At 40.9% G+C, this 27,050-nt stretch overlaps 1 protein-coding gene across 2 annotated transcripts in view; it reads right to left on the bottom strand.

The window, feature by feature from the left end:
• ap1s1 (adaptor related protein complex 1 subunit sigma 1) overlaps window positions 1–27,050 on the bottom strand; it is a 74,211-nt gene that overhangs the window by 16,721 nt on the left and 30,440 nt on the right. The window contains exon 5 of one of the 2 annotated variants that reach the window (XM_036134505.1): window positions 1,448–3,032. The exons of the other annotated variant lie outside the window; for it this stretch is intronic. Within the exon in view, the coding sequence (XP_035990398.1) occupies window positions 2,985–3,032 (48 nt within the window). The 3' untranslated portion in view covers window positions 1,448–2,984. Of the gene's footprint in view, window positions 1–1,447; window positions 3,033–27,050 lie in introns of those variants that run through there. 2 annotated transcript variants of the gene reach the window in all.

Raw genomic sequence — 27,050 nt, 5'->3', positions numbered from 1 at the left:
ATATTTTAGATGTGAATATAAACTATAATGAAAATATGTAACTAACCTGAAATAACATTTCCAATATTCAAATCTATTTTATACTAAAACAAGCTAAATTAGCAAACATTTGCAAGTCCACAGGGACAGAAATTATGTACAAAAAGCTACACAATAATATTTACTGGTAAGACCAAGAAGCCTTTAAATACAATATATTATAAAGCAAATAAGCAATAAATAAAAGTTTTAATCTATATATCCCCTCATGTGAAAGCTGGAAAGGCAGGCTAAAATGACAGACTTTCGTCCCGTGACTTTGAGTTCACGCCAGAGATTATTTCTGACCAGAAACAATATCATAAAATTGTTTCCCTTTCATTTGCTTATTTTATGCTTTTATTGCACAGAACCAAATAGCATTGACTCCCATTGAAATTGCAGCAACTCGTTTCTCCCACAGGGAGACATGAATGATATACAATGGCTGTTTAGACATGTTGAACAATTGTCACCACATTTATGCTCATTATGAGGGATTGCTGCAAAGCCATCGACTGTCTACTGTGGTGCTATGCTCTTTCAGGAGGAGTGAATGCCGCTTGTCAAGACTCTAAGCAACCAGCTGGGTTTCCTTAGGAAACTTTTTGAGCATTCTGTCAAGGGGACTTGATTAAATTTGACTTTTTAAAGTGCTTTGAGATGACGTGTTGTGAATTGCCGCATTATAAACAAAATTTAATTGAACCTGTATATTCAACATCTTCCCGTTAAAGTTCTAGAGTAAAGTACATTTGTGTAGTTAGCAATATTACTCACCTTAGTCAAGCATGCTCTCAGTATTGAAATCAGTATGGAAGAAGGATTAAAGGCAATGTTAGCTCACTGGTTTCCAGGCTTTAGGACAAATGCATTTTAACCATCTACTGTCAGCTCCAACCAAAAATGTTTTGGCAGTTTGTAAAATTACACCATATGGAGTTAGTGCACTGCATGTTAACTTTTTATTTTATTTCATTGCTGTAACATTTTAGTGTGTTAACAAGGTCCGCAGTCCATGCAACAGCCAACCCATCTAGAAATAACAGTTCTCTTCTTATGACCCTGTCCTGAGTGGAGGCTACCTTGGCTCATAAAGGACTTCTTTGAACATTCAGCTGGGTCCATAGCCGTCTCCAGCAAAGCTCCTTAGTACTTAGCAGCCAACAGTAGGAAAGAGTTTTATTCTGTTGTTTACCTGTTGTATACAAAGTTCCTTACATCGACTGCACTTAAGATTTTCCTCTTTTAACTACCCATGTTAGCAAAATATCAGTAACAGATGGATTTAAATTCAAATGGAGCAGTCTATGAATAAAATGTATCCAAAGCCTAAATTAATTTCTACCACTCAGATGTCTAAAAATAATATGTAATCTAAATCAAACAAGATATTTTTTTTCAGGTCTAAGAAATATTATGGTCAGTCTCTCAGCAATGCTTTTATTCAAAAAAGAAATAAACAAATGTAGATCGTGAACCTTGAAGTTGGACCCACCGGAATATAGATAATATCTTAAGAACTCACAACTGCATGCAGGAAGATTACTGTAAAGTAAGCAAGACTTTTTACCCAGTTATTTTCCTTTAATAGCTTGCATCAATTTGGTCCATTTTTAGCTGCCAATCAGGAGGAACAAGGCAACATGCTCGCACCAAGTTACAGAATTACATTTTGACATATCCTCAAAATTACCTACTTTGACCAACATCTTATCTCTCTTGATCAGTGACCTCCCTGGTTGTAAGACTGTTGCAAACCGGACACACCATGCAGGTGAGCCTACGCTGAAACTTCAGCATATGGAAGATTTCTCCAGGTCCATTAATCAAACCACATAATAGGAAAGAAGTAAATGAATAAACAAAACTATTGCAGTTTTAACGTGATACACACACACAGTGTTATATTGTGAGGAAACTACATCAGATGGTTTGGTGTTGAGATTGATGCAGCAAGTGGCATGTATTGGCTGCAGCTGAGACCGTTTTCTGTGACCTGAATGAAATGGCTAAAGTATCTCACTACCATATAGCCAAGCACAACAGAACTTGGCTCATGAGCTAATATTAAACAAGTAAATTGAAGCAGAAACGTACCGCAAAGTTGCAGGAAAAATGGTTGCAGTGCTAACAGATTATTAAATGTCAGGTTCATTGTCATTGATTAACTTTATAATTTTAGTAAGGTTACATAAGCAACAGTCAAACTGAATCTTCAACTAGAAGAACTGAATAAACATGCTGTTAAATGTGAGAGGTAATTAGAAATCCTAGATGAAAGAACAATTTGAACACAGATAGAAAACTAAAAACAAATCTTAAGATGATTATGTGCACGTTTAATGTCGATGGGTGACGGTCATAGATGTTGGCAACATGGCTTTAAATCTGATGCATGAAGGAGTACTCAATATTTACAGTCACCACATTATTTAGGTCATTTAAAAATTTAGAATTATGATTCTTCATTAATTGATATGCCTGGATTAACACTGGTTCTAGACACCAGAACCTGTGAGCTTGAGCAGCTAAATAACATTCGGAGTTACTGCCAAAGTTTCTGACCAAGTCCTCCTTCACATTTAGTTGAGAATCTTTTTGACAGGCTTTGCTTTTTGACAAGCTCTTTATATCAAGCTGCAAACCTGCCTTGGTATGACAATAGTTACAGCAAAGCTTCAAACCATGTCACGTCTGTAACAATCAGAACACTCACTGCTCCTCCAGGCACATAAATGTCAAATATAGCCCATTTCCAGTATCCCACACTTAGATAAATCAGACACACGCACACAAACAGATAGCCAAAGGTTTGGTCCAATGCAGGTATCCATTGAGTCTCATTCTGAGAGAAAATAGTGCCACAAGATCCCAGAGTGAACTGCTGCTCTCAGTCAAAGCAGCTTTAATTCCAAACTGTCCTGCCACCTCCAGCCTTTAGCTTCATAAACTTTTACTGTGGACTATGCCAAGCCCATCTCCTCCAATACACTCCTGGGAGACTCATCCTCCTGCAAACAAAAACAACAAACAATTTATATATGAAAAAAAAGAACACCCACAAAATATACATGTAAGGATTTTCTTTGGTCTCCTTTCATTAGCTAACAAAGAATAAATACAAGAACTAAAAAATATATGAAAATAAACTGTTTTCGGGTCCATCAGCTGATGGGATGTTTTTAACATTATTGGGAAAATTTGCTTCAAGTTTACAAAATATATACACATGTATACATATATATACATACACTCACATACATATTTTACTTTATATATATATATATATATATATATATATATATATATATATATATATATATATATATATATTAGGGCTGTCAAAATAACGCGCTAATTTCGATTAATTAATAAAAAAAAAATAACGCATTAAAAAAAATAACGCAGATTAATCGGTGAGGCGCGCCTCCCCTGGGGGGCGCCAAAGAGTCACAGGGGAGGTGCGAGAAGACAGAGAAGAAGACAGCGCTGCCGCTCAACTCTGTGAAACAGTGTAGCGATATTCGTGCCTTCTGTTTGAGCGCGCAGGAACCAATCCAAGTGCGCAGTGAAACAACCCTCAACGCTTAAAACCGGTCTGGCACGGTCTGAAAAACTCTTCTCAACCCACTGTCCTCGCGGTGAGCTCCATCTCTGCTCGCGCGCTACACCAGCTGTGCGCTCTCTCGGCTGTTAAAGCCAATCACAGGTAGCTTTTTTTCATCCAAACAGAGTATGGCTTGCAAATACTGCATTCAGATGAATTAAATCAAAATGCTGCAGCCTTTGGCAGAAATTACTAAACATCACCGAGGGATTAAAGAAAAACAAAAAGTGTAATACTTTAGCCTAAAATATTTAGGCTAAAGTATTTAGACAAAAATATTAGAGTTATTAAGTGAGGTGTGAAAAGGAGACAAAATGTTTTTGTCTCTTTTTTATTCCAGCTTCTGGGAGGTGATGGAAAAGTTTATTCTGATCATAATCATCATGAATGTCATCATTATTTAAAGAGCACTTTAACACGAAAGTGTTAAAGTGCCAAACATCAGAAATACATCAGATAAGAGATAACAACTAATAAAATGCTTATTTGTTAAAATAGCACTAGGTCTAAATTGTGCATAATTAGCCTAAAAAGTAGATTGGAATATGGAATATGTTGACGTCTGTTAAATTCAGGTTATCTTTTTTATTATTATTTCAGTTAATGTCTCCTGTTGACGTGAGTTCAGTTTGACATTGGCATCTGTTTAGTTCAGTTTGTCTGCTGTTGAAAACAATTGTTTATGAATTTGCTCTAATGACAGCTCAATTTTAAAACTAAGCCCTCTCTCCGTTATGCTTCAGTAAAAGTAGCATGTAAGATGGAAATATTTGGATGTATATTTTATGAATAGGCCTTTTTTATGAATTTTTTTTTAACTTTGTTAAAAGAATGCTGATTATTCATTGAATCACTTGAATTTAAATATTTAAAATACTTTCACAGCAAAAATTATATGCGATTAATTAATTACAGAGTATGTAATTAATTAGATTTATTTATAATTTTTAATCGATTGACAGCCCTAATATATATATATATATATATATATATATATATATATATATATATATATATATATATATATATATATATATATATATATATATATGCACACATACACACACGTATGTGTAAGCTTTCGCTGCTCGGGCCCAGTTACAATAGGCCTTTTAAGTGTCTTTTTTGCTCGGGCCTAATAAACATTTGAATTACTATAGGCTTTTTCCGCACTTAGGTGCTCGGGCCTAAATATGCTCTGGGGATTGTTACCTTGTTCCTTGGATGTCAGTTATGATAACCAATCTTAACTCATACAGTAGTTTTTCCTGTTTGCCATGTTACATTTGATCACGATGACAGTTATGTACAGCAGGTAAACATACAAATTTAAATAAAACTGGTTTAGAAAGGGGTATCTCTATTTTGCAATGGCAAAACTTTTTTTCTGTGCTTAGAAACACTGCAATGACAACCAAAGTGGCTCTGGATTTCTTGCATGGCGGCTAAAGACAATCCAGAAAAAGACTAAACTTGTAAGTAAAGGAACAAAAATGCAGACACCCACAGCAGGTGGTCCAAGAAGAAAGGGAACTTCCTATGGACAATTTTCAGTTGGATGTGTTATGCCATTTATGATGTCAGACTAGAGCTCCCAGCATGCAACACGGTCGCTCCGACCATCCCACGGGAACCTTATCCTGTTGCCATGGAAATGACATAAAAGGCGAAGACGAACAATACTCTGTTCTTTTCAGGCAACCACCTTTGTTTAAATAAAATCTCAGCTGATCACGTGCAGATTCGCACATGGCACGTGATTCGACAACCTCGCTGCTCCGAATCAACTTTTCCCCTGCATAAAACCATGGGAGTCTAGACTTTAAAATTAACGTTAATTCCTTTTTGATCACACTGGAAGCCGCTATCTTCCAGGGACCTACACGGACCGTGCTCGTGTTGTTTTGGCCAAACAAGCGTCGGAGAGAGCTCAGAGAAGTTTTTTTTCTTCTCCTGCTCCTCACGGTGAGGTGATCCAAGCCTATCCCCTTGCTCTGACTGAAAGCATCAATCTCCTTACCGGAGCAACGCAAAGTAAAGGATTTCTTTTGTTCCTTTAAGCTTTCAACCATAAGGTAATATTTTGTGCCTGGGCAGAACCTATTAGGAAATAGTTTTATTGCTTAATTACTCCAAAAGGGAGTTTGTTTAACTATGCTGAATATGTTCTAATGTGTGTGCATGCCTTCATAAGTGATTTTGCTGTTGTAATTCTTTACTATCAGGAAGTCCACAAAATGCAGTTCAAAGAGTTCTGATGAAAATCAACAAGAGGGATCATATTTCTCCAATTTTAGCTTCCCTTCATTGGCTTCCTGTTAAATAAAGAATAGAATTTAAAGTTCTCCTAACATAAAAAGCCCTTAATAATCAGGCTCCATCGTATATCAGAGATCTGATTGTCCCATAAGTTCCTAACAGAGCACTTCGCTCTCAGACTGCAGGTCTACTGGTGGTTCCTAGAGTCTCTAAAAGTAGAATGGGAGGCAGATCCTGTAGCTATCAGGTTTCTCTCCTGTGGAACAAACTCCCACTTTTGCTCCGTGAGGCAGACATTACTGGATCAATGTGTGCTACTGTGCTTGTTTGTCTCTCTGCTCTGTCTTTTCTAACCCTCAGTCGGTCGACGCAGATGACCGTTCATACTGAGCCCGGTTCTGCTGGAGATTTTCCTTCCCGTTAATGAGGAGTTTTTCTTTCCGCTGTCGCTTCATGCTTGCTCAGTATGAGGGATTGCTGCAAAGCCATGGATAATGCAGACGACTCTCCCTGTGTCTCTACCCTTTCTCAGGAGGAGTGAATGCTGCTTGTCGGGACTGATGCAATCAGCTGGATCCCTTATAAGGGAAGTTTTTTGACCAAGCTGTATAATCTGACCCAATCTGTATAATCTGATTGAATTTGACTTTGTAAAGTTCCTTGAGATGACATGTTTTATGAATTGGCGCTATATGAATAAAATTTAATTGAACTGAATTGCTTGTAAAAAATATTAACTCACCTGTTCTTGTTGTCACTATCCTCTGTTAGCTTTATAAATAATCCGACATGAAATTTAAATTTTACATTTAACTGACTTAGTTGAGGCAGAGGACCGTTCACACTGAGCCTGGTTCAGCTCCAGGTTTTTGTCCCTGTTAAAGGGAGTTTTCCTCTCCGCTGTTGCTTCATGCATGCTCAGTATGAGGGATTGCTGCAAAGCCATCAACAATGCAGATAACTGTCCACTGTGGCTCTACAGTCTTTCATGAGGAGTGAATGCTGCTTGTCAAGACTCAATGCAAACAGCTTGGTTTCCTTAGATAGGGAACGTTTTGACCAATCTGTATGATTTGACTGAATTTGTAAAGTGCCTTGAGATGATGTGTTGTGAATTGGCACAATATAAATAAAATTTAATGAGTTTATTGTTAATATTTCCAAGTAGATTTGATTCACTGTAAAATGTTTTTAAAACAATCTTATAGTTTAGTGTAAAAAATAGGAGCATATTAACATGTTTGCTGTCAGGCTTGTTCTCTTTAAGTAGGCATATTCACAGCACCAATATTAAAAACGAGTGCATTATTCATTTCTAAATAAACTCCATTGCCCTAGTCAGGCTTTAAAGTTAAAACTATTCTATCATGTAGCTTCATATTAATCTCAACCTTTAATCTTTGTGATAAATGAACACTGAAATAAACCTAATAATAACCGTTGGATATCATCCGATTGAATTGCAGCGGTATATTCAAACCAATCTGCCCCCCAGAATCCCCCTACTCTGGGGCTGATGAGCCTGATCGCCTGCTCAGTTTATAGCTGGGTGAAGCGCAGCGAGAACGGACCTTAACGGCCATTTCACAACTAAGCAATATCTTGATAAGCAAAGCAGATATTTCGGTTTTACACAGCCACATTCTTGCCTAAAATCAACCTAAGAGTTAATCTTATGTCAAAGAAAGCTCAATTCACAAAATGTTCAACTAACTTTAGTTTCTTCTTCTTTTGCCCATTACTGCAAAGAGCTAAAGTTATGTAGGGTCATCTGATAGGGGTGTTCTTTGCTCTCCAGTGTTATGCCAGTACAGGACGTGACAGACTGCAGTTCCCATGATGCAATGTGGTCAAAATGGCCACCAACTCCCATCATGCAACAAGGCCCAAAATGGCCGCTGACCCTGACAACGACCGTAGCAACAAGATAACGTTACTATGGAAAGGTATATAACCCAGCTGCACCCTGCATTCGTTCTCCTTTTGGCGCCCCGCCAGACCAAGAAGGCACCACAGCTGTTTCATCTCGCTGGTCCGAGATTTACCGAAGCAACCTCATCCCTGCACTACCGTAGCAGGAGGATGGCTTAAAAGTACTTTCTGATTCACTTCGATCAAAGACTGAGAGCCGCTCAGTGAGACAACACAAGTAAATGGGACTTTCCCCCCTTTTATTTCTCTTTTCACCCATAAGGTGATCTAACTGTGCCTGGGCAGAAATTTTTCAGGATTTAGTTTAATGCTTAATTACTCCAAGACGGAGTTTGTTTAACTGCTATATATTTCTGATGTATGTGCATGCATTTTGTAAGTGATTTTGGCTGTGTTTTGGTTTGTGGTTTTTATAAGCGTTCAATTGCTTTGTCTGAATCTTCAGTCTGCGCTCTGGCTTTGAATTCCTCATTCAGGACCACCTCCCTAGCTAAGGCACACCCCACACTAGCGTAAGCGTTGATTACATCATTAGGACCTCCTCCTTGCGCATCACGCAAGGTCGTAGGTTGTGTGTCGTCATAGTTGCCATGTTGGGAAGGTGCAGCGTAGCTAAGCTGTTAGCTAGCTTGTTGGAAAACATTGAAGCCTCCATCTGGATTCTCAAAGCTGTTTTGTCTTTCAATGCTGCTACATCAAGTGCCAACGTCTTGAATGTGCTGTTTAAACAACTGAGTTGAACTAAGATTTGCTACTTCTCATTTTAATCCATTTTGACTTGTTTAGTTTAGTAGTGAGTAGAGCTTCCTAAGTTATTGAATTAGATGAATTACTGTAACGGGGAATTGTTTTGGTTCAATAAATAACAACGTGTGGAATAGTAATTGTTTGTGCTCATTTCAATCCAGAGTTTGCATGGTCTTCAGAATACAGAGCTATCTCTTTTTGAGTTAAGATCTGACATTAATACAGAGACATTTACATTGGATTGGTAATAAAGGAGTAACGATTTAAACTCTAATTGCAGTTATATTGGGGTTCTCATAGCTTGCTGGATAAATCTGATCGGTCAGAAACCGATCAGCTAATTAATAAATGCATTAGTGGTATCAATCATTACAAGCTTATAGCCATAGGATCACCACCATTTGAACCATATTTTGTTATAGCTACTATGACCTATTATTAAAATTATAATACCAAATTATAATTAATAATAATAATCATATTCAAACAGTCTTCTGACGTAACACCAGGTAACTGATGCTATTCTGGCCTCTGCTGCAGCCTTAGTAAAATGCATGTGATCTACCGCTGAAAGTGAAATACAAAGACCTTTGATGCATGAATATTAAACAACGCAGTGACGCAAGAATTTTTTCTTCGAATTAAGTTGCATACCAAATTAACAAATGAGGTGCCCTACAGATATCTTGAATAAAATCTAAAGGAAAGTTCTTGTTTTGGGATCAAGCGCATCAACTCCTTGTCATATTTTAGTGTATCAGATAATACTTTGTTAGCCATCATGCACAATAATTAAGAGGGTCTAGCACAATTGTGAAGTTGTTTGAATATTTGAATAAGTACTTCATTTCCACTGAAAACATTCTTAAACGTGTTTATGCATTTAACTATGGATATATGGATAACAAAAACCATCCAACTTGCATAAACATGTTTTGTAATGTTATTGGTCTCAATGCCAATCAAACCTCATTCAGAACATTCCTCTGATTTTTGGAGACGTTATCCCTGACGGTGTCGGGCACTGGCATTTGCAATTGTTATTATTGCAAAATCTCAATATTGCATTTTCTCACCGTGTTACATATGGCATTACTATACTTTTAAAACAAAAGAGCAGAACAAGCTGTTTGTGTACTTGTGAACACAAAATAATCTGATACCTAAACATCACTTTATGGTGAACTACCCTGATCTGCCAAATTGGACCATTGGTGCATGTTTGGAGTACACAAATTATTCAAGGAGAGCCCACATTATTCTTATATTATTTTCTTTATAGACACATCAAACACATTGTATTTTGTTTTGTGTGCAGCATTAATGATGTTAAGGAGGTGGAAAAAGAGACCTGCTCCTCTGAGGCACCCAGTGCTCCGGAAAGATGCAGAGGGAAAGGAAGAGGAAAGAGTCAGACCTCAAGCCACAGGAGCTGCAGTAGTCACCCCACTGGCAAGCACTCCAGGCCAAAGACAATCCTCGGTGATGTTCCTGGCTGGAGATGTGTAACTGAGCCTGACAACTTTCCACATCCCTCTTCACATTTCCTGCCCAAAAGACTCTTGCACAATATGTTGACAGTCCATCTCCATCTGAGCTGTTCAAGATGTACTTTGACCAGGCTACTGTTAAAAAACTGTGTGTAAAATCATAAAATTGCAGCTAACAATATTGCTGCAGGTAATTTTTTTTTTTTAAATGGACTGAGGTCACAAGGCTGAAATGTCAGTACATAGGGCTAACCGTGTACATGGAGATTCTGAATTTGCCAAAGATCCAAGATTTTTGGCTTACAAATTCCATTTTCTGATTACAATATCCTGCCCATGACCAGAGACGGTTCCTCACCATCACTTGGAACATTTGAGTGGCCATACAGAAGACACCCTCAATGACAGTAGAAAAGGCAAAGAAGACTATTACTATTCTTTTTGGACTCTAGCTAGAGTACACATAACAGGCAATGAACAAGGGTTACAGTTTTTTTTCATATTATAAAAAGGTGAAGATCAGAAGTATGTATCAGAGTCCGAGGGCTTTGATATCAGTTCCTTTGCGAGTGGTATGAGCCATGTCACATGAATTAGTTGTCCTTCATGAGTCACGGATAACAAATAATGAGGTCATGAAGTAATAAGGTGCTTTTGTGCAATGATTTGAGGCTTCATTTTCCAGAAATGTGCATTTAGATAATCTTGAGAGAAATGTGCAAATAGGCAATAACATTAAAGTGATTGTAAAATATCATGGACTTAAACATATTTGACATTAGATGTATTGTAACATATGGCTGTAGCATGTGATAAACACTGATGGAGAGACTCTCAGCAGGGGTCTGTTGCCCCCTGCTAAAGAACCACGGCAATAACAATGGATGACTAACTTGTAAATGTAGGACCACAACCTTCCATCAGGGACCGATAGCCCTCACATCACCTGGAAAAGCTCTGCTCGGTGCCATGGTGTCTCCAGTGATCCGCTAACCTGACTAGCCGCTCTGAGTAACCTCTGCTCAGTGCCTGGAGTCTCCAGTGATCGGCTAACCAAGCAGCACTTCACTTTCCTAGCCACCCAGCTTTAATGGACTCTTTCTTCGGGCTGTCAGCTCCAGTACCACCTCCTCCAGTCCAATAACAGACTTTGGTTTTCCTCTTCCAGCACTCCTTACTTTCAATAAACTGTCAAAACGTGCTCTCTCTGAGTGTGTGTGTGCTCAACCCGGGTTCAAAAAGACAAATCCTGACACTAAGTTTATTTGTTTAGGCTTCTGAAGCGTTTACCTGATGGGAAAGGAACAGTGCAACAGTGCATTGCCTGGGTGGGATCAGTGTCGATGTGTCTAGCCCTTCTTTGGACTCGTTCTGCATAAATTGAGTCCAAATCCTGCAGATAGCATCCCACAATCCCCTGCGCTGCCCTCACAACACATGCTAGATCCTTCCTCTCCTGCACTGTGCAGCTCCCATACAATATGGTTATGCTGAGACATACAATATAAATACAAATACAAATATTTTGACATGGACACAAGTTGGGTTATTTTAGCTGTTAATGAAAACATATTCAGGATACAATTATATAATCAATATGGGCTAAAAATGCAGACTCTTAGCTGTGATTTGAGAGCATTCACATCCGAATTGGAGCAAGGGTTTAGGAATTACAGCTCTCTAATACGTAGCTGCTTCTTTTTCAAGGGACCAAAAGTAATTGAACAATAAACTCAGAAGACCGTAAAATAAATAAGGCTGCATGGGCTCTTCCCTTGTTAACATGTCATCAATTCAGCAGTTAAAAGGTCTGAAGTTGATTCCAGGTGTGGCGTTTGCATTTGGAATATGTTGCTGTGAACACACAATATGCGGCCAAAGGAGCTCTCAAAGGAGGTGAAACAGACCATCCTGAGGCTGAAAAAAGCAGGAAATCCATCAGAGAGATAGCGGAAATGTTGGGAGTGACCAAAACCAACAATTTGGTACATTCTGAGAAAAAAAAACGCAGCTCGGTAGGCAATTTGGGGTTAAGTGCCTTGCCCAGTAGTGGATGTTTGAAGAATCCTTTCCATGGTGAAGAAAAAAAGTGAAGAACACACTCCAGAAAATAAGTATAAGTATAGCATTAAAAGAAGACTTCATGAGACTAAATACAAAGGATTCACCACTAAGTGCAAACCATTAATTAGCCTCAAAATTAGAAAGGTCATAATTTTCTAAAAAACACCTGAAGAAGCCAGCCTAGTTCTGGGACAGCATTCTTTGGACAGATGAGACTAAGATTAACCTGTACCAGAATGATAGGAAGAAGAAAGTTTGGAAAAGCATTGGAAAAGCTCACGATCCACTATATAATTGAAGTGCACTTCAATTATATTGTAGTTGCAGAGCCCAAATCCTGAAGATTGTGACTCTGTCCAAATATTTCCGGGCCTAACTGTAGGACACTTTCTATGGTTGCTCTATAGAAGTTCTTAAGCAGTTTAGTGGAAAATTCAGAGCTTTTCAGTTTCCTGAGGAAGAAGAGCTGTTGTTGGGCCTTCTTCATCAGGTGGGATGTGTTCAGTCATGGAGAGGTCAGAAGAGATGTAAATGCCCAAGAACCTGTCGACATGCTCCACTACCTCCCTCTATGTAGAGAGGAGCCTGTTCAGTCTTCCTGGACCTGCTGTAGTCCACTATGACCTCCTTGGTCTTACTCGTGGTCAGTATCAGGTTGTTCCTTGTGGGGTGGACAGCAGAACAGTCCTGGGTGAAGAGGATGAAGAGCAGGACTGAGGACACAACCCTACGGTGTGCCGGTGTTAAGGATCAGATATGCCCTTCCCTATCCTCACCACTTGGGGCCTGTCGGTGAGGATACTGATCCAGGAGCGGGGTGAAGTGGATAATCCCAGGTTGTGGAGCTTCAGAGACAGCATGTCCGGGAGCACTGTGATAAATGCTGAGCTGAAGTCCATAACTAGCATCCTAACACAGATATTGGGCTGCTGCAGAGGAGTCAGTCAATCTAGTGCACTAAATTCAATAGATGGGTTGAAAATATCCAGTATAAAATAAGTGCTACAAATGTTACAACACTTTTGTTCATATGGCAGCAGAACATTAAAATAAAAGTGCTCTTTACACTACTTTTGAATTCATTCTTGGAGTTTGTAAATACAATGCGACTAATCGCGATTAATCAGGGCGAATAATCGCGATTAAATATTTTAATCGTTGCCCAGCCCTAATATATATATATATATATATATATATATATATATATATATATATATATATATACAGAATCTAGAGCTATATACATGGTAGACTGTGCGTTAATGTAACGCACAAGGTCTGGAGATGCTACTTTGGTGTAACTTGTAGGTCCTGAACAGGGGAGGGAGAGAGGCAGTGTCCAGTGTCACAGGTGGCTCTTGGCCTTGTTGATAAGGCTGGTAGCGGATGGGAAAAAACTTCTTGTGGCGTGAGGTTTTGGACCTGATGGACTGCAGACTCCTGCCAGAAGGAAGTGTCTGAAATATTTTGTGACTGGGGTGCGAGGGATCAGCCACAATCTTCCCTGCATGCCTCAGAGTCCTGGAGGCGTACATGTCCTGGAGAGATGGAAGATTGCAGCCAATCACCTTTTCTGCAGACCGGATGACACGCTGAAGTCTGCTCTTGTCCTTGGCGGTGGCACCAGCATACCAAATGGTGATGGAACAGGTGAGGATGGACTCAATGATGGAGGAGTAGAAGTGCACCATCATTGTCCTTGGCAGGTTGAATTTCTTCAGCTGCCGCAGGAAGTACATCTTCTGCTGGGCTTTCTTGGTGAGGGAGTTGATGTTCAGCTCCCATTTAGGTTGTGGGGGATGATAGTTCCCAAGAAGTGGAAAGACTCCACAGTGTCAATTGTGGAGGGTGATGGAGGTAGCTGGGGCTCAGTTGATCTTGAAGTCCACAACCATCTCCACTGTTTTTAGAGCAATGAGCTCCAGGTTGTTCTCCCTGCACCAGGTCGCCAGATGGTCAGCCTCCCACCTGTAGGCGGACTCGTCACCATCAGAGATAAGTCCGATGAGAGTGGTGTCATCCGCAAACTTCAGAAGCTTGACAGACTGGTGAATGGAGGTGCAGCTGTTAGTATACAGGGAGAAGAGCAGAGGAGAAAGGACACAGCCCTGGGGGGAACCAGTGCTGATGAGCTGTGAGTCAGAGACATGTTTTCCCAGCTTCACGTGCTGCTTCCTGTCAGACAGGACGTCTGTAATCCACCTGCAGGTGGAGTCAGGCACATTCAGCTGAGAGAGCTTCTCCTGAAGCAGAGCTGGGATGATTGTGTTGAAGACAGAGCTGAAATCAACAAACAGGATTCTGGTGTAAGTACCAGCGGAGTCCAGGTGCTGGAGGATGTAGTAAAGGGCCAGGATGACAGCGTCATCTCCCGACCTGTTAGCTCTGTAGGCAAACTGTAAGGGGTCCGGGGGGGGGGTCAGTGATTTCTTTCAGGTGTGAAAGCACAAGGCACTCAAAGGACTTCATAACCACAGAGGTCAGGACGACGGGTCTAAAGTCTAAAGGCATTAAGTCCTGTGGACCTTGGCTTCTTGGGAACAGGGATAATAGTGGAGGATTTGAAGCAGGTTGGCATGTGACATGTCACCAGTGACGTGTTAAAAACTGGGGACAGCTGATCAGCACAGTGCTTCAAGGTGGATGGAGAGACAGAGTCTGGTCCAGCAGCTTTCCGGGGTTTCTGTCTTCTGAAGAGTTTGTTAACATCTCTCTCGTGTATGGAGTTGTCACTGAGGTGGAGGAGGAGGTGGAGGTGATCTGTTAGGAAGTGTCATGGGGGTCTTTGCAGGACTGTCCCTTTGTCTGTTGAAACGACAGTAGAAGTTGTTCAGGTCGTTGGCTAAGTGTCGGTCGTTCATGGAGTGGTGGGATTTAGGCTTGTAATTTGTGATCTGCCTAAGCCCTTTCCAGACAGACGCAGAGTCGTTGGCTGAAAACTGGTTTTGCAGCTTCTCAGAATACAGTCGTTTAGCCTCTTTCACCCACTTACTAAACTTCTATTTTGTGTCTTTGAATCAGCAAAGAATCTAACAAAGCCAAACTTCTGAGTTTGGCTGTGAACCACGATTTGTCATTATTGTAACTCACCCTGGTCGTGATGGAACACAGCAGTCCTCACAGAAGCTGATGTATGATGTCACAACTTCTGTGTACTCATCCAGACTGTTGGTAGCAGTCCTAAAAGCGTCCCAGCCAGTAGAATCCAAACATGCCTGAAGAGTCCCTACAGCTCCACTGGTCCAATTATTTGATGTCCTAACTACAGGTTTGCAGAGCTTTAGTTCCTGCCTGTAAACAGGAATCAGGTGAACCATGACGTGGTCGGATTGGCCAAGTGCCGCACGGGGGACGGCGTGATAAGCATCTCTGACTGTGGTGTAACAGTGGTCCAGAATGTTCTCCTGTCTGGTCGGGCATTTAATAAACGGTCTATATTTAGGGAGTTCATGAGTGAGGTTTCCTTTGTTAAAGTCACCATGGGCAATACCTAAAGAGTACGGATTGCTCCGCTCCACATTCAGTATCTGGTCTGTGAGCGTGCGCTGTGCGAACCTGCACGTTTTCCTTTGGGGTGATGTAGACACCGACCAGAATGACTGAAGCAAACTCACGGGGTGAATAAAGAGGCTAACAGTTTATGATGACGGATTTCAGGTCAGGAGAACAGTGCTGCTGGATCACTGCCACATCGTTGCAACAGCCACTGTTGATGTAAAAACAGATTCCTCCACCTTTCGCTTTGCTGGAAAGTTCTGGGACTCTGAGATGTCCCTGTTTTTCTTCCCATCATCAGTTGTAATTCGTCCCGTTTGTTGGGCAGGGAACGCACGTTAGAAAGGATTATGCCCGGTAGCGGTGAGCGGAGTCCGCACTGGCGAAGACGCACGAGCGCACCGGAGCGTTTCCCTCTCCTCCGGCGTTTCGCTGCGTGAGCAACGGTGAGCGCACCTTTGACCAGAATGTCCAAAATTTCCAGTGTAAGGAGAAGAAAAGTGGGAAATAAATTATCTGGTGATGCTGCCCTGACGTTCATGAGCTCTTCTCTGGTGAAAGAGCTCTGGGTATCATCGCAAAAACCAGAGAGACAACCTCGTCTTTGCAGGCATCCCGGAGCAGCATCCCGAGGTAACAATCCGTGAGTTCCTCCAGCAGAAGCTGAAAATCCCGGCAGAACAAGTGAAAAATATTACTTTTCATCGCGTTCACCGGCTCGGAGGCAAGAAGCCTGAAAAAACCCGACCTTGGCTGATTGTAGCTAAATTTGAGCAATACAAACAAAAAGAGCAGGTCAGAAGTCGGGGCAGAAAGCTGCGTGGAACAGATTTCAGTGTCAATGACCAGCTTCCAAAGGAAATCCTTAATAGAAGGCGGTTTTAATCCCAATTAGGAAGAAATACATTGCTGAAGGCGTCAGAGCTACAGTGGATGTAGACAAGCTTTATATTAATGGTCAGGTGTTCAGGCATCAGAAGATCACTCCATGGCTTTATTAGTTGCACAACAGGGGGATTTAAAGCATGGGACACTTGATAAAAGTCAATAGAACGGAACACGATGATAAATTAAATGTATGCACAGCTCAAGAGCACATTGGCACGATATGGTTGTTATTCGTGGCTTGTAATTCTTTTTTTTCCACCTTTTCTGCAATTTCTTAACTCTCTATCTTCCTTTATCTTATTCCTCTGCTTCTTTCCTGTGGATGAGACAATCACAAGCACTTTATATGATGTCACCTGGGTCTTTGTATATCTATTTATTCTATAGGGACATGCACTTTCCAGCTTCAGCTTCTCACTCACACCTATGGTGAATGTAAGGTTTGTGACTTTGAATGTGCATGGAGCTGGCACCAGAGAGAAAAAGTTGAAGATCTTCAGCCAGCTTAAAAGATTAAAGGCAGATGTTGTCTTACTACAAGAAACCCATAAATCAGCTACAACTGTAAACAATCTTAACTTACCTGAGTTCCCTAATGTGTTTGCTGCCTGCTATAACTCAAGACAAAGAGAAGTAGCAATTTTAATCCACAAAAACATTAGTTTTACAATATTAGACAATTATAAATCCTCAAGGTAGATTCATATTAAAAATATCTATTCATAACCAAAAGTTATGTGTTGACAGTATATATGGCCCAAATGTTGATGACCCTTTATTCTTCCACAAAATGCACTTTCAAAACACCTGGATTGCTAGCTATTTATTGGGGGTGACATCAACTTTGGTCTAAATGAGGAAATTGACAAGTTGAATACAACAGGGACTCAGCGCAGTTGGCAACCATTAAATGTAGTGAAACGATACATGAGTGACTATGGTATTTGCGATCTCTGCATCCGAACAGTAAGGAATGTACTTTCTTTTCAAATGTCCATCATTCATACTCTCGATTGGACTACTTTCAATCAGCAACTCGCTGCTGTCTTAACATTTCAGATGCTGTAATTCATCCTATTGCTGTCAGTGATCATGCTTCTGTTTCTTTAACCCAAATAAATAAAAAACAACCCCACAAAAAAGCTGGAGACTAAATACATCATTGCTTAAAGACGATGAATTTATCAAATATTTTAAAGAAGAGTGGGCTTTGAGTATAATGATCTACCAGGGACATCAGCGTCTATCCTATCCTATGGGAGGCAGGGAAAGCAGTGATGAGAAGCAAAATAATGTTATTCATTTTCAAAAAAAAAGTTAGAAAACAAAGAGTCAGGAATTAGAGGAATAAATTAAGCTTCTAGAATCCTACAAGGAAGAGGAAAAGTTGGGTAATATCCATAACGCAAAATTAGAATTTAACAAAAATATTGAAAAGTAAAATAAATTTTTAATTCAAAGACTTTGAATAGAAAACTATGAACATGACAATAAATCAGGAAGCTTCTTAGCTAATCAGCTAAAAATAAACTATTTTTGCAGTCACAGACTGAACCGGTAATACATTATATGATCCTGAAAGTATAAACAACACATTCTGAGATTTCTACAAATCTTAATACACATTCCAAATAAATCAATCAGATAATGACATCAAGCAATTTCTGGATAAAATAACACTTGCTAAATTATCAGATAGTCAAACAATGACCCTGGATTCACAGCTTACAACAGTCGAAATTCAGGAAGCTCTAAAAAGCATGCCCAATAAAAAGGCTCCAGGTCGACATGGTTTCCCAGCTGAGTTTTATAAAGAATTCTGGAATATTCTGGGACCAACGTTCCCCAGAATGTTGCAGGAGACTCAGGAAAATGGCAGATTCCCGGTTAAAATGAATTCTGATAAAATTACTCCCCTGCTTAAGACAGGCAAAGATCCTATGTTTCCTACCAGCTATCGTCCCATATCCATTATTAACGTAGATATTAAAATAATCTGTCAAACTCTTGCAAAATGATTAGATAAAGTCACTCCACTCATAATACATCCAGATCAAAGTGGTTTCATTAAAGAAAGGCAGTAATCCACAGATGCATGCAGATTACTTAATTTAATAGATTATTCCTACAGTAAAAATATTGAATCCAATATATTGTTACACCAGTTCAGGATGTGACAGCCTGCATTAGTTCAGGACGTGACAGACAGCATTTCCCATGATGCAATGTGGTCAAAACGGCCACCAACTCCTATCATGCAACACGGCCCAAAATGGCCGCCGACCCTACTAATGAACGACAAGATAACGTTACTATGGAAGGTTTTATAAGCGATGGACGCGCTGCGCTCATCCTTCTTACTTGGCGCCCCGCCAGACTGGGAAGACACACAGCTGTTTAATTCTCACTGGAATGAGGATTTTCGAAGCAAACTTCATCCTTGCTTAATCATAGCAGGAGGTCGACTTAAAAAGTACTTTCTGAACCTACTTCGATCGAAGACTGAGAATCGTTATCTTAGGGATCACGCTTTTGTTTTGGCTAAACGAAGCACCTGAAGAGCCCAGAGTCTCCGGGGATTTCCCCCCTTCTCCTGCTGCCTGACGGACCTGCGTTTGCCGATGCGCCCCAGGACACCCGCGGATTTGGAACTAGGACTTCCCCTGAGACGACACAAGTAAAAGGGATTTTCCCCTGTTATTTCTCTTTTCACCCTTAAGGTGATCTAATTGTGCCTGGGCAGAGAAACCTAATATGATTTAGTTTAATGCTTAATTACTCCAAGATGGAGTTTGTTTAACTGCTGGATATTTTCTGATGTATGTGCATGGATTTTGTAAGTGATTTTGGCTGTGTTTTTGGTTTGTGGTTCTTATAAGTGGCTCCGCCGAGAGCAGATTTTTCCATATTTTCCCGTTTCCTCTCTTGTTCTGTCCTCTTATCAGCGAGTTAAATCTCTGTTAAACCTCAGTTTGCGGTCTCCCCTTGAATTTCTCATTCAGGCCGCCCTCTTAATCAAGGTACCACCCACACATTAGCGTTGATTACGTCATTAAGACCGCCCCCTTTACATATCACGCAACCACACTGTACCCACCTCTTGGGAGGGTACAGTGTGGTTAAGCTGTAGCTAGCTTGCTGAAAAGCGTCTGAAGCGTCCATCCCCGTTCTCAGAGCTACTTCTGCCTTTCAATGCTGCTAGGTCAAATGTCAACGTCTTGAATGTGATGTTTAAACAACTGTGAGTTGAACTAAGATTTGCTACCTCTCATTTTAATCCATTTTGACTTGTTTATTTTCATATATTTTTGCATGTTCATTTTAGTAGTGAGTAGAGTTCCCAAGGTTGTTGAATTAGAATAATTACTATAAAAAGGAATTGCTTTAGTTCAATAAATAGCAACCTGTGGAATAGTAATTGTTTGTGTTCATTACAATTCCGAGTTGCATGGTTTTTCAGAATACATAGTTGCCTCTTTTTGAGTTATTAATACAGAGACACAATCATTAGATGGTGATAAAGGAGTAACAATTTAAAACCTAATTGCAGTTATATTGGGGTTCTCATAGCTTGCTGGATAAATCTCATCAGTCAGAAGCCAATCACATAATCTTGTTCCGGCATAAATTATTTCATAACAGCTAATTAATAAATGCATTATTGGTATTTAGTCATAACAAGTTTATAGGCTTGGAATCACCACCATTTGAACCATATTTTGTTATAGCAACTATTTGAGTTTGAATGACCTATTATTAAAATTATAAAACCAAATTATAGTTAATATTAATAATCATATTCAAACAGCTTTCTGGCATAACAATATTGTCTGTAGATGCAGAAAAAGCATTTGATAGAGTTAATTGAAAATTTGCTACTCTAAAAAAATTTGGTTTTGGAACATTTTTTTTATAAATTGTGTTATGCCATCACAAAATGGCTAAATTGTGTGAACTGTGACATGGGGAAGGATTAAAATTGTGTTGTGAGGAAGAGAGTTCCAGGCGAGGACGGCCCCTCTCTCAGCAGGGTGCTGCTGTAAACCAGGCCCCACAGACTTAATCTCAGAGCCACACTTCTGACCACATTTCTCTTAGACCACTCCTTCCTGGAGCACTCCAGGACAAAGCTACTTTTTCTTCCTCCTGAGACAAAAGGGAGAGGAGAGGCTGGCTAACCCATGCTAGGCTGCCGAGCCGTAGGCTAGCCTGTAGCTGCATGGCCCGCAGTCTGCAGAGCTAAGCCACTAGCCGCTGCTGAAGGAACAACGGTTCCCTTTTCACTGCCTTCCTTGGATGACCAAAGTGGACTGAACTCACACGAGGCATCGACAGGTTGGACAGAGAGACTCAAAAAGGGAAAGGTTACATCCTCATTGGATAATGTTGTGTAAGGCGTTGTGCATGGGTTTTAAACAATTAAACCGCTAATGGAGATAGCTCATTGCTAGCCTTCGGTACCATGTCATTGTCGAGTGCGCTTTTATGGTTATAACAAATGTTATCTCCACAAGGGTTTCATACATTGATGGGATATTAATGTTTACGTTATCTGGCCCACTCATTATGACTAAAAATTAAGCTGAAGCCTTTATTTGTTAGCGCCGAATATCTGCTAGCCAAAATGCTATTAGCTTCTGATAGCTTCCGATTTCCGGACATTCAAAGGAGCCAATTTCCGGTTCTCCTACAAAAGCCCGTTCCAAGAATAAAGCTTGTTTGTTCTGCTCCGCCATTATTCGATAGTGCTACGAGCCTTATTCCCACATTAATATGGAATATCAATGTCAAGTTAAAGGCGTTTTGGTAACGTTAAAGTAGCCGCTTTTAGCGACCGATCGCTGCAGCACCCCCTAGCCCGCGGAGGTATCATTGCACCGATTAATTCAAGCGCTCCTAAGGTAATCATGTTACTAAGCAAATCCGTCTTTAGAATGTTATTTACTCAAAATAATGTTCTGGTTAACTTGGGATTTGCATTGTGAATGAGTTGAAACATGTCAAATGTTGTTCTGAATTAGTCAAGCTAATTTAACCTCAATTCAACATTCTTTAAGCTGAACTTTGGTTCTTTAACTTAAACAAAATATTTCATCAAATAATGTTTTGTTTAACTCAGGGTTCGCATCGTGAATGGATTGAAACACATGCCAAATGTTTCTCTAAATTAGTTAAGCTTATTTAACTCCATTCCATGCTTTTTAAATCAATTTTGTAGTGAACGGGATTCACTGAATTATTCTGATCATCATCAACCACTTTTGTTTTGTCTTTTGTTTACCTTTGCATGTAAATAGTTCCTTAGCTTAGTTTCTTTTTATCTTCATTTTCCTTAGTAGTTCAGTTCAAGTTTTACTAGCCTCGTAGAGAGGATTTGTTAATCGAAATATAGTGTTAATTCAGATAAACAGCATTACATAGTGATGTTCTCTGGATGTTCATTTTATTTCTGTTAAATTCTTGAACTTGAAAATAAGTTGTCACTCCTCCATTCTATGTATGCAGAGTTTGCTGTTAAAAGATCGCTAGTGCTTGAATTCATTCCTTTAAACCATTGTACTGAGATCAGCTTAAGAGCTGATTATCACCAGACAATACTTAACAGTCAGAGAGTTATTTATGAAACATTAAATAACTTTAAACAGTGTATAATTGCACAACAATTGGTTAAAAATGTTATATAGCTTACCAACAGCATGTGTCAGGACAAATAATCAAACATCTCCCAGCTTTTGTCTCAAGAGAGGCACTAGGCAAGGATGCCCATATCCACCTCACTGTTTGCCATTTTTATTGAACCACTAGCAGCAACAACTAGACAAATTAATGTTGTTAAAGGTATAAAATGCAAGGAAATAGAGCATAAAATTAGTCTTTATGCAGATAATGTATTACTCTATCTCCAGCACTCAAACACCTCTCTCTCTCTCTCTCCCTCTCTCTCTCTCTCTCAAGTAAGTAGATTACTAGAATATTTCTCAAACGTCTCAGATGTATCCCTAAATTGGTCTAAATCTACAGTACTACCAATTAACTGCTCTATACAGAACCCCCTAGATTTAAAACTGCAGTCAGGGAGTATTAAATATTTGGGTATTACTGTGTTGTCTAATTTGGCGGATTTACTAGAACTTAACCACAACCCGCTTCTAAAAAAGATAGAAGACGAACTTGAAATATGGAAATCGCTACCAATTTCACTTATGGGCAGGGTTAGTTCAATTAAAATGATGGTTTTACCCAGAATTAGTTATTCTCAATGATTCCCAATAAACCACCATTCTGGTTTAAATCTCTTGACTCCTCCATTGCTAAGTTTCTTTGGAAAGATAAACCCCCTCGTATCAGCTTAGGGATGCTACAGACGACTAAAGATAGAGGGGGACTAGATCCGTCTAACTTCCATGACTACTACTTAGCAAATAGGCTACAATACATCTGAAAACAGATAACATAATCCCTTAGATGAGCCCTGGCTAGACACAGAACAGAAAATATGCAATGATTTCAAGATTTCAGATTTAGCGTTTATTCGCTCAAACATAAATTGGCATACATGCTTCAAAAATATTAACATCAGCTCTTCCCTGTCATTTTAAGAAACTCCCACCATGCTGTCAAAGTCATCACTTATCCCATACAATCATACACCCATCTGGAATAATCCTGACATCCTACAAAAAAATATTATGAAATAGGAAGAGGATTTATCAGTCAGTTTTGAACAAAACATCTGGGCTCAGATATGTCCAAGAACTTTTAAAATGACTAGGCACCAAAACGTACAACTAACACAATACAAAATCCTTCGCAGAGTACATTACACAGGTGAAAGATTATTCAAGATGGGATTTGCACAATCTAATATCTGTTCAGGCAATAGTCCTGACAGTTATATTCATGCACTATGTACACCTGTTCAGATGTTCTGGGTCCAGATATGTAAGGACTTGTCAAAGTGCCTAAATTGTCAAATTTAACCTTCTCCATCAGTTTGCTTGCTGGGTAACTTTGATGAGAGCACTTTGGAAAAAAAATCAGTTTGCCTTATGTATCGCAAAGAAAACTATTCTCATGAATAAGAAAAGCAAAACATTCTCAGTATCAATGAATAGAGGGATCTGTTGTTGGATAATATTAGTCTTGAGACAGCATCTGCATCCGCATCTGATAGTGGGGGAGGGGGTCTGTGGGCGGTGTCCTGCAGGGAATGGAGGTTGATTTAGGGGGTGCTGGGGTCTTTGGGCTCTGGGGAGTGCCTGGAGTGGGGTTTCTGGTGAGTCCAGCCCCGGGGTCTGTGGCCTCCACCTGAGCGGGGCTTGGCGGGCCTCAGGGCGCCTGCTTGCGATGCTCTTAGAGGAGTTCGGCGTGGGCGGACGTGGGTTACTGACCTGTTGGGTGGGTCTAGGGTGGGTCCGGGGATCCTGGTTCCTGGGGTGTGTCGTTTTTGGGCGGGTGTCCCAGCGGAGCCTCGGGTTCCATGGAGTATATCAGCAGAGGTTTGGGCTGGTGTATGCCTCGATATCTGGCTCTATTGGGGCCTCTGGTGTGCTGGGGGGCCTTGGGGCCTGTTGAGCTTGGAGGCGGGTATGGACATTAACATCTCAAGGCAGACGCTCTCCCCTCAAGGGGTGTATTCTGCCAGTGGGGGGAGGGGAGGGAGAGCAAAATCAGCCTGGGTGTCTATTGTCGTGTGGGAGTTGTTTGAATATTAGTGTTTGGGTGGGATTATATTGTCTTTCCTCGGTTGGGGGGATGGGGGCAGGGGTTTGCATTGGTAGGGAGGGCTGGTTCACCAGACTGGTGTTTTTTTAATCATTTATTTATTTGTTTGTTTGTCTCTGTTCCCCCTCCGGGATGGTCCGGAAGAAGGGTGGCCAAGTTGTGGTGGGGTGGCGGGTGTTGGTCCCGGTTTTGTGGCCGGTTCTCGGGCCCTGCTGCCTGTCCCTGGCCCCTCGGGCTATGGTGGTGCGGCTGGCGGAGCCTCCCTCTCCAGGTGGATTTTCGGAGAACGGGGTTGCCTATTGCAGACAGCGGAGGAGCTGGCTTCCTGGGCGAGCATGATGCTCCCCAGTCCTTTCCTCCCCATCTTCAGACGCCTCCCTCTGCCTGCTCCACCATGCTGCCACACATGTAGAACTTTGGGGGGTGGGGGCATTGCCAGGGAAAAGGTCTCGCTGTCTGGTGACGTCCCTGACCCCAATTTTATCATACATCTAAGATGCATGATAAAATAGGGGTAGGGGGACAGGGTATGGAGGGGGAGGGTGTGGGGAGGTAGTATTTGTGGGTTTATTGGGGGGTGGACTAGGGCTAGACTATAATTCAATAACGATATATATCCATCGATAGATGTATGGTTCAATATAATAAACAGGGGTCAATAAAAAATTCAATAAAAAAACGGTGCATTCTAGCCTATCATGTAGGTTAATACAACAGTCATTACATCCTCGCAACCAATCACAAACCCAGGAAAGCTCCATCACCCTTCAGAGAGTTCAGAGAGCACATGTTCTTTTTTTCTTTTTTAACACAGTTTTCGTAAAAAGTTAGTTGAATAAAGGGTTGTGTTTGAATCCATCTATTTAAAAATAGCTTATTAAGCAACAGCATAAAATGGCCAGGGCTGCACTCAAAATGTATATTTTGAATTATTTTGAGAATTGCTGAGATCGATCAATATGAATTCTATTTTACCGATATGCTTTTATTCTACATTGTCCAGCCCTAGGGTGGACTTTGGTTGATTGGCCCATTCGGTTCATGTTGGCCCAATCTCCGGGTGGGTGGGCCCATGGGTCGTCTGGTCTGGGGCCGGGATGGGGGTCAGGACCGGAGCATGGACCAGAAAGGTCGGGTTGTTGTGGTGCCCCACACCCTCTCAATCTTGATTTTAGGGTTCACTTACCAGGTCTGTGGGCTGGTTACCCTTTTGGGGTGCCAGTGCCTGGACCTGGGAATATAGGGTGTGTGTTGTTAGTGCGAGTGTGTGTAAAGCATCCTATTTTATTTATTAATTTTTTTGAAGGAGTGTTTGCGTGTGGGGGCACTATGGTGGGAACGTGTGAATGTCACTGTGTATGTAGCTTTCTGTTGCTCCCCACCACTGGCTGGCACCTTGGCCTCTTGGTGCATCTGTGGTGCAATGGGGCCAGGTGCCCAGGCAGGAGCCGGCTCCCTCCTGGCGGCTGCTTCATGGGACCTGACCCCCCGTGGTTTGGTCAGGGCCTTCGGTCCCTGGGGATTTTAAAGATTTCTGAAAGATTTAGACAAAGTCGTTGGTCGCTCCCGGGAATGACGACAGCAACTAATGGCTTTTATCGCCACCACAGGGAAGACCAACTCACGGCACGTGACAGCAGCATTTCAATTTTACTGGTGAATCGCTTGTTTCCAAAATAAATTTGTTGGTACTGAAATTGGAGGGTTTTTTGGTAATTTCAATGCAGTCAGTGACTGACAAGAATCAAGAATCAAAGATTTAGCTGGAATTTACTGAAATCGTGCTTTTATGTCTACTCTACAAAAGAAAAATACCCCTGTGTTCATCCAATACTATAGACAAGGAATCAGCATAAAGAATATAATCTTAAAAGGCGCACCTCACGGCTGATCAGATAAATGGCTGTAGTGCCATGGGACAGCAACAAAAGCTGAACATTGTTCAACTTTGTTGTGTCACATTATAAACCCGTGTGTGCACATCAATGTGTACGAGCTTGATATTTCACACACACAAATTTCTCATCGCACAAGTTCCACAGGAAATGAATGGAGAGGGTGTAACATTGCTTCCTGTTTGTCAAACTCACTATGCGGAGCAGCTACGATAGCATAGCAGGGTTTGCACACTATTGCTACTTGTTTGATGTCTGCTTCTGGGAACTCATAATGGTTCCACACCACTGAAGTCATTTTAGCTCTCTTTTCTACTGATGGCTCTCTTTTTCTGGTCATTTTATCCTGACGTCCTTAGCCTTGCTCAACTTTTCAGTCTCGCTCCTGAAGTGTTTATACCTCGCGTTGACAAAATGAAACCGGTTGGGGCTGTGGGAGGAGTCTACAGAATAGTGGCACGCAGACAGCGGCACTGGATTAACAACATGTAACAGCACGAGAATCAACAAAGAAGGAACAAATATGGATCATTATGTTTTTAATTATCATTGAAAACCCAAATCGTAATCAAGATCAGTATCAGATTAATTGCCAAGAACTACTTCTGGATGCCTTTTTTAAGTTCACTTCTAGCCCTGTTGTAGGCCAGTTTGTCTCCCGATCTGAAGGCTGCATCACGGGCCTTCAGCAGGGACCGCACCATCCACCCATGGTTTCTGGTTAGGAAACACTCTGGTTGTTTTTGTGGGTAGGACTGCATCAGTGCAGAAGGGAATTCTCTAGATCAGCTCTCTCTTTAAACGCATTCCCGTCTGTGTGCTCAAAACAGTCCTGTAGAGTTGAGCAGGCCGCCTCAGCCCAAAGTCGCTTTCGGGATTCAAGAGTCAGCACATCCATTGCCATTGCCTGGAGTGCATCAGGCCCAA

The sequence above is a fragment of the Fundulus heteroclitus genome, unplaced genomic scaffold (assembly GCF_011125445.2).
Source record: "Fundulus heteroclitus isolate FHET01 unplaced genomic scaffold, MU-UCD_Fhet_4.1 scaffold_84, whole genome shotgun sequence".
Lineage (NCBI taxonomy): Eukaryota > Metazoa > Chordata > Actinopteri > Cyprinodontiformes > Fundulidae > Fundulus > Fundulus heteroclitus.
The sequence above is the reverse complement of the archived record's forward strand: the minus strand, read 5'-3'. Positions and strand labels throughout refer to the sequence as shown.